Here is a 13,043-nt window from a genome sequence, read left to right on the forward strand (position 1 = left end):
AGGACTTTGTGAGGATAGAAGGTGCCAGTGGGACCCCAAAAAAAGGTTTTAAAATAGAAAAAGTGAAAATTCATGGTCCTTTAAGGCTTGCGGCAGAGCGTTCCACATGTTGGTGGTATAGCTGGAGAACGAATTAGAGCCTTTTATAGGGTTAAATCTAGGTTGAACATGATTAGTGAATACTCATATACATGTATACATGCAGGCCTACACAGACATGGTTCAGGCAGTGTGTGTGTGTGTGTGTGTGTGTGTGTGTGTGTGTGTGTGTGTGTGTGTGTGTGTGTGTGTGTGTCTGTGTGTGTGTCTGTGTGTCTGTGTGTCTGTCTGTCTGTCTGTCTGTCTGTCTGTCTGTGTGTCTGTGTGTGTGTGTGTGTGTGTGTGTGTGTGTGTGTGTGTGTGTCTTTCATTCCTCCATATTAATCTGGCCTATCCTGACCTTTCGGCCAGACAGACCAACAGACCAATAACTTATTTGCGTAATCACTTTTGGTGGCCCTGAAACATATCAGACCGTAATGTTTCACATGGCTATCACTTGGGCAAGTTACTTTTTCACAGAGCACTTCCTGAATATGTAATTATAAGTCACGTTTAGAAGGGCAAACCCTGCTAAAAGCCCATAGAGTTAACACAGAAATCGCAAATTTAAAGCTATACTGTGTAAGATGCCCAACTAGTGGTCATTAGCCCTATAGCAAACCGCGGTCGCGTCCGCGTCTTTCGGCCGTTTTTCGTACCTTCAGACCCCCGCGTCTGCCTCCACCTCGCTGAGATCTATCTTTTGAGGGGTCCCTTGTTCCTGTGCGTTCAGTAATTCCAGAGATACGGACTCCTTCACCCTGCCTGGTAGGCGAAATTACCTAGAGAAGGGATGGTACAAACGGGCGACAACAAATATGGCTGCCATAGCGACCCCACTTCAAGATGCGCTGTGATTGGCCGGCAGTTGTATAACCCTCGCTGTGATTGGCCGGTAGTGTGATGACGCAATTTTGGCGCGAGATCCGGTCCACGGCAAGGATCGCAGTTTACATATATAGAGAAGGCTTTACAGGCTGAAATTCACGGAGTGGGTGTTCTAAAACTTTAGCGATTTAACAGTTAGGACAATTTTAAGATTTGTTTTATAAAAAAAGTTACATGGTACAACTTTAATGCAATTTCCGAATAGTAAAGTATAAAATACGGCTAGCATGATCAAGAACACAAGATAGTAAAAGGCACAATGCATTATAATTTACTTTACCGTTTGAAATAATGATTTGTTGACTTTTAAGTCCAGCAATTTCTGTGTTATTTTACCCTTATAAACTGATGTCAGCACCATGCAGGAAGTTGCTGAGAAATTTGCTAAGTGGGCGGGCCGTGAATAGGGCTAATATGGAAAAATACAATATCACAATATTTTCACAAGCTGTATCACGATACACAATTTTATCAGATTCTTTCAAAAACTAGACTCTCTGGGTTCCTTTTGGGAGGTCTAAATTGAACTTTACAAGTATGTAACTCTGAGACCTTGACATTTTAAAGTTTGAGAACAACTGATTTAGACCAAAATGCAGGTTTAAATTGAATTCTGCAATGAATCTCTGTATAATTAAACATGATTTTTTACAAGGCTCCATCAATAATTGTAGGCCTATCACGATACAATACCTCTGAAAAGGCATATCATGGAGACATTCTATCGTCTCAGCGATAATTATCACCATTTCGCCCACGCCCACTTCAAGTGAAAAAGAACTTCAAGTTAGCACAATATTATGTGGGAAATATATTAATGTGTGTATTTCTGTAATTACAGGTCTGATAGAACATTTCCCTCTTTAAAGGTAAGCAGAATGATTAGGCTATGTTTTTTTATTTAGTGAAATGCCCCTTTTCTTCCAACTTTAGCCCACGTGCTTAATCCTTCTATTATATAAACAAAAAAAGAGAGAACATACCTTCCCCGATCCTTTATCCTGGTAGAAAACACACTTTAACGCCTCTAAAGTGGGTAAGGATTCTAACTGTTTAGCTGCCTTAGCATTAGTGTGGAAAGCCCTCCAGTTTTCACAACGAGACAGCCTGTCACTCTTTCCACAATCTGATGTGCAACACACTCTCTGACAGAAGTTACACGAAGGTGTGTGCAGTGCACTGCAAACTTATATTGTAAGTAAACACAGAATCTATAATCTCATGTTCGTCGTCTGTTGCTGAAATAGCGGGCTATGTTCCGTGAACAAATATAGTGTCAGCAAATATAAGTCAGCTGGTGTCGATCTCTTCAAAATAAGAGTACCCCTAACGCCATTGAAAAACGATTAATTTTTATAGATATACACATTAAAAATATAGATTAAGCATTTAATTGAAGCTATACAACGAGAATTATGTTAAAAATAACGTTTTAATGACAAAAAATATAGGCTCTATACATCTAAATAGATAAATTATGCTCTTCAATGGAGTGCATAGCCTTTACAAATTGGACACTGGAAAACAGACGGCTTTTCGTGTCGGCACTTTTGACACACGCACGTGTTCACAGAGACCTCCTCTATCACACCACACTCTCCGCTAAGCGGGAGAGGCGGCATTGCAAAATTTGCTGGCCGTCCTCCTCTCTACCGTAGAGGAGGTCTCTGTGAACGCGTGTGTCAAAAGTGCCGACACGAAAAGCCGTCTGTTTTCCAGTGTCCAATTTGTAAAGGCTATGCACTCCAGTGAACAGCATTTATCTATTTAGATTCTTTGTTATTAAAACTTTTTTTTTACACATAAACATATTTTTTGTTATATGGCTTTGTTCAAATGCCTAATTTATATTTTTAATAAGCATATAATTTGCAAATTCAACGTTTTTCAATGGCATTAATTACGAGCATTTTATTTTGAAGGCGAATGAATCAAACCGGAAGTCTTATATTTTCCAATCTGACACCGGAAGTTCTCTATTTGCTCAGTTCACGGACCTTCTTATTATAACTCTATGACCTAGGGTTCAAGTGGTTAATATAAAAAGGATTGGAAGATTTGGAGGACCCCCTGTAGTAACTCTGAGGACCCCCTAGGGGTCCCGGACCCCTTGTTGAAGACCCCTGTCATAGACTAATGATGTCAGTGAAGGCGGAACCTTACATGTCACGCTGAAGTTCCATCCGGACGGACATTGTTGACGGAGCGACCAGGAAGCGGCTCCAGTGGACTTCTTGTTGCCACGTCGGATAAACAGCAGGACTGTTAGATCTGTTTATTTGATCCTAACGGGCTCATCTGAGGATTAATTCACTGAAAGATCTCCTAAATCAAACACAGACATGGTAAATGACACTTTAGCTCAGTTCATATCGGCTAATCTTTTGTTTTTAGAGTGTTCGTAGCTGACGTTAACACATTATACAAGCTAGCAGGCTCCGTTAGCCGCAGGCTGGCTAACAGGAACGTATAAGAGTTTAATAGTGATATCTATGCCAATTTAATGACTTAATATTAACACAAATGTTAAAAACGTGTTTGTGATTTCCAGGTCTCCGTCATCAACACAGTGGACACCTCTCACGAGGACATGATCGTGAGTATCCTTCCTGTTCTTTTAGCTAACTAGAACTACATATGAGTTCAGTTCGTTTTATTTTTCAGCACTTTCGGACAGTTCAATACAATACAAGTCTGATATCAGTGCATCTGAACATAGCATGTTATCAAACGATAATAAATAAATATAGAAAAAGGTTCAAGCAAGGCTCAGAGTTCATTTGACATGATAAGGTGTCCAAGGTGCCAAAAAAAGGAGTAGGGAGAAGCATGCTGCTTATCGAGCCCTACCCCTGGCTTTGATTGATTGATTGAAGACTTTGAAGAGTTTGCATAGGAAAAGGTACAGTTTCATGACGGTACAGTTCACTGGTACAAGGTCTACTAAAAGGAGATCCATGAAAAGACTAAGCTTATTTCCACAGGAAACCATTTAAGTATCTCATATAACATTGAATGACAGACGAATAGAACACAGTACTATGCAGTAGAAAAGAAAAAATGCTCAGTCTCATAGCAAAAGGTAAGAAGGTGAGAAATAGTAAGAAATACATTATTTTTCTTTTACACATACGTATATGCATGTATTTACCGAGCTGCATATCCGGTACCATTTAAACCCTCTAGAATTGGTAAAAGGTACTTATAATATACATACTTGATACAGTCTTCTTTATTCACTCTATCGTCTTTGCCAAAAAAAATAGCAGATCTACAAGCTCACAACACGTTGTGAGCTTGTAGATCAGCTATGTTTTTGCAAATGTTCCGCCCCAGGATAATGGATTTTGATTATCGCGATAGTATCGTAAGTCGCTCTTTCTTTTGTCACAATCATCGTGATATGAAATGTTAATATCGTCCCATCCCTGGTTTCGTGTGTGTGTGTGTGTGTGTGTGTGTGTGTGTGTGTGTGTGTGTGTGTGTGTGTGTGTGTGTGTGTGTGTGTGTGTGTGTGTGTGTGTGTGTGTGTGTGTGTGTGTGTGTGTGCAGCATGATGCTCAGATGGACTACTATGGAACCAGGTTGGCCACCTGCTCTTCTGACCGCACGGTGAAGATCTTTGATGTCAGGAACGGAGGGCAGATTCTGGTGGCTGACCTTCGAGGGTGAGAAAGACACCATGAGATTAATATGTTCTTCTTTTTCATTCAGTTATTCTAGCTGTCTCCTCTCTCTCTCTCTTTCTCTCTCACACACACACACACACACACCTGTCACCAGTGGTGTGATATGGATTTTCGTGACGTGATGATTCATGTGCGTGCATGTGAGGTGCGTGTGCGTGCAGCTAAATAAGTCTGGGCTCGCCGAGCCCACGGCATCTCACCCCTGCCTGTCACAACCAACACATATTCGTCTAATTATTGGAGATAATCACAATACATTTTTTGCATAATCGTAATTTCCATGTAAAAAAAGAAGGAAAAAAAACCATTGTCAAACATTTAGTTTTGAGCTTGCAGATCGGCTATTTCCACTGTCTTTTTAGTACAATGTAATTAAAGCTATACTGTGTAAGTTGCTCAACTGGTGGTCTGTAGCAGTATAGCAAACCGCGGTCGCGTTTGCTTTTTTCGTCCGTTTTTCGCTCGCGGACCGGGCCGTCAGACCACCGCGTCCGCCTCGCCTCGCCGAGACGCTTTCAATGAGGTCTCCCGTGTCCTTCTACGAGCAGCGGTTGGGGAGTTACATGCTAGACTCCTCCAGTGTAAACACTGCAGTGTACTTCCTGAAGGCGTGTTTCCTAAACCCACCAGAGAGCCCGGCAGTGTATGTTCTGCGCTGTGATTGGCCGGCAGTGTATAACCCTCGCTGTGATTGGCCGGTAGTGTGATGATGCAATTTTTCCGCGAAAACCGGTCCCGGGCAGGGATCATAGAAAACATATAAAGAGAAGGCTTTAGAAGCTGAAAATAACGGAGTGGGGGTTCTAAAACTTTAGCGATTTAACAGCTAGGACCATTTTAAGATTTGTTTTATAAAAAAAGTTACATGGTATAACTTTAAATATACAAGTTATTTGTCAAATCTGCTCAATGGAACGTTTGCATATGAAGCCTTAAAGCTGATCAAGGTTATGTGTGTTCTTCTGCTCGCAGCCATGAAGGTCCGGTGTGGCAGGTGGCGTGGGCCCATCCCATGTACGGCAACGTGCTGGCATCCTGTTCCTACGACCGTAAGGTCATGGTGTGGAAAGAAGAGAACGGAACGTGGGACAAGATGTATGAATACACGGGACACGAGTCTTCAGGTGGGGAGCTCATCTCTTCTCTGCTTGCTCTCTTTTAGGGCTGAAACCATCAAACACCCCCCTTCTAATGTTCCACACTGCCGGCATTTAGTTAACCTTTAACGTGGGCGCCTGCATGCACATCGTGCACAACGCTTCACAGATCACGTTCGTTCTACGATCATGCCGTAGTAAGCAACCAAAAACAACGGCCCTCCATAGTCTATAGCAGTGTTTCTCAACCTTTTTTCTGCATGGGCACACTTTTCATGTCCCAAGAATCCATGGACACGCCAACATAATACGGGGGTGTAAATATCGTCACTGTCGGGAAGAAACCTTGTATCTCCAAGTTTCAAAAATGTGTACGTTTCTTCGCAAAGTAAAGCCCTGCTTCATCATACAACTTAAGGCTGTCGCACAACAGTAGTGAAAACGGCAGATCTACAAGCACACAACGCCTCGCGGTGCGAGGCGTTGTGTGCTTGTAGATCGGCTGTTTTCACTAGTTTAAATCATTTTTAAAATGATAAATACAATACTGGCTTTCAAGCAGTTTCAAGGGGCACACTTGACCCTTCTCAGGGGCACACCAAAGGTCCCCAGGCACAGTGGTTGAGAAACACTGAGTTATAGCGATCGTGTCTGCATGCACGCTGCAACAAGGAAGCGAATGCGTTCGGAGACAGGATACAGGGGGTTGTTGTCCCACCCCCTGGACACGGAACATTTGTGTCCGGTTTCAGAGGGTAGTGCAGCTCTACAGGTTTCAGAGGGTAGTGCAGCTCTACAGGTTTCAGAGGGTAGTGCAGCTCTACAGGTTTCAGAGGGTAGTGCAGCTCTACAGAGAGAAAATGATTTTACACGCCCATGATTATGTTGTACACGCCTCTACAGAATGTGAGTGAGGCGTTGTAGTCTGTGAATGTTAAACTTGTGCTGGGAGCCTGGGACCGCCTTAGTGACTTGTATCTGTGTCTCCAGTGAACTCAGTGTGTTGGGGGGTCCTCCTTAGTGACTTGTATCTGTGTCTCCAGTGAACTGTGTGTGTTGGGGGGTCCTCCTTAGTGACTTGTATCTGTGTCTCCAGTGAACTCTGTGTGTTGGGGGGTCCTCCTTAGTGACTTGTATCTGTGTCTCCAGTGAACTCTGTGTGTTGGGGGGTCCTCCTTAGTGACTTGTATCTGTGTCTCCAGTGAACTCTGTGTGTTGGGGGGTCCTCCTTAGTGACTTGTAGCTGTGTCTCCAGTGAACTCTGTGTGTTGGGGGGTCCTCCTTAGTGACTTGTATCTGTGTCTCCAGTGAACTCAGTGTGTTGGGGTCCTCCTTAGTGACTTGTATCTGTGTCTCCAGTCAACTCTGTGTGTTGGGGGGTCCTCCTTAGGGGTCCTCTTAGTGACTTGTATCTGTGTCTCCAGTGAACTCAGTGTGTTGGGGTCCCTATGACTTCGGCCTGATCCTGGCCTGTGGCAGCTCCGATGGAGCCATTTCCCTGCTCACCTTCACCGGAGACCAGCAGTGGGACGTCAAAAAGATCAGCAACGCACACACGGTTTGTTTTCTCTCTCACGCACACACACACGCACGCACGCACACGCACACACACACACACAGGAATGCATCATACAGACAATAAATTCCTCAGCTTCCTTCCTCAGTTCCGTTCAAAATATATTTCTTTTACAGTATTTTCTAGTTTGCACAGTCGGTGATGGCTGTGCTGCTTGTGTTTTATTTTAATTGATTGCAGGTAGCTTCCTTTACATTATTCAATATACAATAATTTCTGATGTGCTGCATTAAAACATTGTATCAATGTACACTTGATTTCTAACTCAACTGAAGGAAGATACTATGAATTACATCTGCCAGCATGGTTTAAATGTTTTTTTTTTTTTTTTTTTTTTTTTTGCAATACTGTATATCTTTCTGTATAGTTTGTGCAGTTGAAAGAAACCACATTTTTAGCAGCATTAGGCCTGCATCGACTCTTTCAAATGCACAAACCAAGAAATTAGAATTTGGAAGACCAAAAGAAATAATGTTTTTTTACAGCACAAAAAAACAAACGTAACCTTCAGCTGCCTAGTCGAAGCATTTAATGAGCTGCCAATTATTTTATTTTATCACCTAGGTTATCTCACTAATGATGTCAACACAGATATTATCATAGAATACAATCCAAAAACAACAACAACAAAGCTGTGTCAAATGTCTCAGTTCAAAGCCTGCCGGTCAGTCATCGATAAATAACGTTTTACTGAATTAAAAAACCTCAAGTCTCAGTCCTGTTCACTGATATTGCTCATAACGCAGCATGGTCGTCTGGTTGTATTGTTTTCCACTCCATTGTAAGGGTGATGTTGTGGTTGTTGTTGTTCCAGATTGGTTGTAATGCAGTGAGTTGGGCTCCTGCTGTGGTCCCAGGCAGCCTGGTGGACCAGCCCACCGGACAGAAACCAAACTACGTCAAGCGCTTTGTCTCTGGGGGCTGCGACAACCTGGTCAAACTCTGGAAGTAAGTACCTTAACTACTCTAAACGCTTTGTCTCTGGGGGCTGCGACAACCTGGTCAAACTCTGGAAGTAAGTACCTTAACTACTCGTCTTTTTCTGTCGGATAATGGGATTTATTACCGTGGTTCTCAACCTTATCTGGATCATGGCCCACTTGCAAATTGGGTTGGGGTTAGTGTTTGGTTTGCGGCCCACCCATCTGACCACTTAACACGGCAACACGGCCATTTGAGTCGTGTTGTGAGTTTGTGGAGCAGCTATTTTCAACTACTTTTATGCAAAAAAGTTGAAATATGGAGATACTAGTCTTCTGCCCTACACATGTTATGCTCCATAGCCCACTGAGCTGCCCAGTGACTTTGCCAGGCTTCTATTGGCTTAGCTGACAGTGTTTCATTATTCCACAGAGAGGAAGACGGCCAATGGAAGGAGGACCAGAAGCTGGAGGCTCACAGTGATTGGGTGAGAGACGTGGGCTGGGCGCCCTCTATTGGTCTGCCCACCAGCACCATCGCCAGCTGCTCCCAGGTAAGACTAACCAGGGAGGCTCTGATTGGTTAAGTACCCACACAGGTAAGACTAACCAGGGAGGCTCTGATTGGTTAAGTACCCACACAGGGGGAGAAGAATTAGAATGCATGAGGGAGACTGTTGACATTGTAGATCAGTGGTTCTCAACCTGTGGTTGGGGTCCTGAACCCCTCTTTTTGACATCTGTCAATTAAGGTAACTCTCCCTTCATGGGTAGATCATGTTGAGCTGGTCATTTTAAAAGTAGCTCTCAAATCAAAAAAGCGTGGGCACCTCTGGTTTAATGTGTATTTTTAGACATTGAACCACTTGAACCATCAATACTTGGTCTGCTCTTCTTTTCCCTCTACACCAAACCTCTTTGCCAAGAATAGCCGATCTACAAGCTCACAACGCCTTGCAGCGCGAGGCGTTGTGAGCTTGTAGATCGGCTATAATTCTTGGCTAACGTTCCACACCGAATAGGGATACTAGGGTTCAAGTGTTAGTGTAGAAAAAATAAAGTGCTTATCACACAAAGATTTGGAGGACCCCCTGTAGTAACTCTGAGGACCCCACTGTTGAAGACCCCTGTTATAGAGCATTTCTACGCTTCAATCCCTCAGTCTCTTTGTAAAACAGGGTTCCCCCCACGGTCATGAAATTCCTGGAAATATTTTGAAATTAGAAAAATATTTTTTCCAGTACTGGAAAATGACAAATGAAATGACAAATTAAACATGGGTTCAAACTGTCAAATATTAGAGGCAGAAATTATTGTGAAAATAGCCGATCTACATGCGTTGCGAGGCGTTGTGAGCATGTAGATCTGCTATTTTCACAATAGAACCGTGTTATACAAAATTCTTCAACTCTTAGTGCTCGTCAGGGTGCCGGGGTCCCCAGTTAAAACATGATTATTTTGGGGGTCACGGCCTGAAAAGGTTGAGAACCACTGGCATACACTACCTGTCTTTGGGCATTGCGCATAGGAGTAAGTGACCTGTTATTGAGCTGAATCATTGTTACATAGTCCTGGAAATTGGGTTAAATATTCTGGAAAAGTTTGGTAAAAGTTTGGGAAATGAATTGGTAAAGATGTGTGGAACCCTGGTCAGAGCTGATCAGTGTCCTGTGTTTCCCTGACAGGACGGACGGGTGTTCATCTGGACGTGTGACGACCCGGCAGGGAACACCTGGACCGCCAAGCTGCTGCACAAGTTCAACGATGTGGTCTGGCATGTCAGCTGGTCCATCACTGGAAACATCCTGGCCGTGTCTGGAGGAGACAACAAGGTGCGCTGAAACCTATGTTTCCATATCAGTGGTGCTCAAACTTTTTCATGTCAAGGACCACCAAGATGATATTTATTTGGCCACGGACCCCCATCTCAAAATGTTTAGTTCCAGGGACACATTTTCACGACTTTTCAAAAATAGCAGATCTACAAGCTCACAGCGCGGCACCGAGTGCCGCGCTGTGAGCTTATATATCTGCTATTTTTCAATAGCTCAAGTTACTAGGGCCCCTCCACCTTGGGCCCTAATAACTCAGTCCCACTTTCCCCCCCTTTGTGACGCCCCTGGATGGGACGATATGAAAATGTCCTGTCACCATTATTGTGACCAAAGAAATCACGATTTACGATATTATCGCGATAATCTCCCTACATCCACTATCCTGGGCCGGAACATTTGCCGGGAACATTTGCCCAAAAAATAGCAGATCTACAAGCTTGTAGATCGGCATTTTTTTTTTTTTTTTGGCAAAAAAAATAGCAGATCTACAAGCTTGTAGATCAGCTTTTTTTTTTGCAAAGAGATTTGGTAGAAAGTGGAAAAAAAGACTGTATCAAGTACGTATATTATAAGTACATTTTTCCTTTAGAGGGTTTAAGTGGTACTGGATATGCAGCTCAGCAAATAAAAGGTGAATTGATCCCAGTGCATGACGGAGGACGATATCACGATATATTAAATCTCCACGATTTGGTTATCGTGTTTGTTTTCATGATATCGTTTATCGTCCCGTCCCTAATGCACACGCACTCAAAATAGGCCCGTCACGATTATTTGCGTGTGTGTGTGTGTGTGTGTGTGTGTGTGTGTGTGTGTGTGTGTGTGTGTGTGTGTGTGTGTGTGTGTGTGTGTGTGTGTGTGTGTGTGTGTGTGTGTGTGTGTGTGTGTGTGTGTGTGTGTGTGTGTGTGTGTGTGTGTGTGTGCGCTCTTTAGGTGACGCTATGGAAGGAGTCGATGGACGGCCAGTGGGCGTGTATCAGCGACGTGAGCAAGGGTCAAGGAGCCGTCACCTCCATCACAGACACCCAGCAGATCGAACAGTGACCCCGCTGTGACCCTGACGTACACGTTGGTGTTTAGCAGCATGTGGGAAGTCAACAAGCACTCTGACGACACAAGCAAAATGTTATCCACACTCCTTACAACGGATCTGCATTCAAAGAAGTCCAAATTATTATAATAATGTATTTATGAGTAAAGACTGTCAAGAAGCCACTTTGGCCCAACAAGGAGGACCAGCCAAGCTGGATCGTTTTGTCATTTCTGTGCCGTTTGTTTTGTCAGCACTGTTGTGACTTCCCACATTCCTGTTATTGACAGAAAGATAGAGACACACATACACACACACACACCCTCCACTAACCGAGAACTCCAGTCTAAACAGTCCATCGTCCTTTGTTCTTAACTGCCTGCATCTCTGCAACTGCTCCAGAAGTAAGACCGAGGCAGGCACCAGACAACCTTTGCGCCTTTTCTCTCTTAAGTCAGCGATTTGGGTTCCTGTTGAGTTTACTGATCCAACGCCTCATGGGGAAAAGAGATTCCGGACGTGAAGCGGTTTGACCCGGCGCCAAATGGATGCTTTCTTCTTGGGCAGCACAAACTCTGCTCTTACAGGCTTGTTTCACCCCAACAACCAGCAGGGCCTGAGCTGCATCTGAGGTGTCGTCTCCTCTGAGGATCAAGCTGACATCTACAGTAGTCAAATACTTAACGGAATAATATCCTCCTAGGACCAAAACAGCAAACGTGAAATTCCTCTTTTACAGATGGAAAAGGTTTATTTTGTTGTCTTTGTTTGTTTTTGGAGCAAATGGCAACGTTGACAGGTGTTTGTAAATTGAACCTGCCATAATTGTTAATAAATCGACGTTCATGAAAATGAATAAATCATATTCAACGTCCTTGTCAAATGCTGAACTGTTTTGTTTGTCCTGCATTTTCTTTCCAGATTAAACATTCTGTGCTATGTTTATTCTGTTGTTATTGGTGAAGTCATTTGAATGAGCCCATGTAGTGTTTTCTTGTTTCTGCAGCAGCAGTCTGATAAATGCACTGGTTTTGTTTGACTGATAAATATTGTGAAAATATCAGATCTACAAGCTCACGCCTCACATAATATCTGCTAATTTCACAATGTTTGCCTCTTTCTAATAATATTTGATGATTTGGCCACCAGTTTTTATAGTACAGTTTGATGCAATGATGGTCTTTTTTCTTGTTGCTTCACAGACCAAGGAGAGCCAAAGATCAAGTGGTTAAACACCTGAACACAAACATTCATTTGCACAACACTGATGATACTGTAGTTGGTGTCGCTATCTATAAAAAACACAAGCACAGTTTTAGTGGGGGTCCCTGCATCTCTCTCAGCTAAGGGGTCCCTACTTCATCTTTCAGCTAAAATGGTGCATTTATATAGCACTTTTATCCAAGGTGCTTTACTTAGAAGATAGTGCATTACATTCACATACAGATGGCGGAGGAAACCATGCAAGGCACCAACCTGCTCACCGGGAGCAAGTAGGGGTTCAGAGTCTTGCTCAAGGACTCTTCGACACTAACTCAGGGGGAGCCCGGATTCGAACCGGGAAACCTTCGTGCTCTAATGACGGTTTCTCTACCCCTGAGCTATGCCTGCCACAAGTGGTCCTTGGCCTGAAAAATGTTGAAGATTCCATATGAAGAAATGATTCTCATCAAAAAGTCAGGCCCCAAAATTGAAAAATCCCTTTAGAAAATGGCATTGTAGGCAGGGTAAGGGTTGCCAACATTGGACTGTCAGAATCCAGGAGACTTCTATTTGTTGTAAAGGGGGTGTAGGCCTACTAACTAGGTGTATTATACCTGTTCAGACTGAATACTAGTCCAGTGGTTTAATGATCACACTGTCAACCAATAGATTCCATGTTCAAGTGAAGTCCTGATCTTCCTGTAGTTCAATGCTGTTTTCAACT

The 13,043-nt window shown here is 43.3% G+C and overlaps 1 protein-coding gene across 1 annotated transcript; it reads left to right on the forward strand.

Annotated features, from left to right (window-relative positions):
- The first annotated feature begins 3,213 nt into the window (after positions 1-3,213).
- Positions 3,214-12,008, forward strand: sec13 (SEC13 homolog, nuclear pore and COPII coat complex component). Its single transcript, XM_080728846.1, has 9 exons — positions 3,214-3,314; positions 3,521-3,565; positions 4,522-4,637; positions 5,631-5,782; positions 7,180-7,313; positions 8,146-8,279; positions 8,685-8,805; positions 9,937-10,083; positions 11,020-12,008. The coding sequence occupies exons 1-9, from the start codon at positions 3,312-3,314 to the stop codon at positions 11,128-11,130; spliced, it is 963 nt and encodes a 320-aa protein (XP_080584972.1). The 5' UTR covers positions 3,214-3,311; the 3' UTR covers positions 11,131-12,008.
- Positions 12,009-13,043: the final 1,035 nt, after the last annotated feature.

Source organism: Nannobrachium achirus (genome assembly GCF_963921795.1).
Source record: "Nannobrachium achirus genome assembly, chromosome: 6".
Lineage (NCBI taxonomy): Eukaryota > Metazoa > Chordata > Actinopteri > Myctophiformes > Myctophidae > Nannobrachium > Nannobrachium achirus.

What these genes read in the sequence shown, in the direction of transcription:
- sec13 (XM_080728846.1), top strand. An exon ending in CACGGGACACGAGTCTTCAG is followed by an intron (nt 5,783 to 7,179) that starts GTGGGGAGCTCA and finishes CTGTGTCTCCAG; the next exon opens with TGAACTCAGTGTGTTGGGGT. An exon ending in AACCTGGTCAAACTCTGGAA is followed by an intron (nt 8,280 to 8,684) that starts GTAAGTACCTTA and finishes ATTATTCCACAG; the next exon opens with AGAGGAAGACGGCCAATGGA.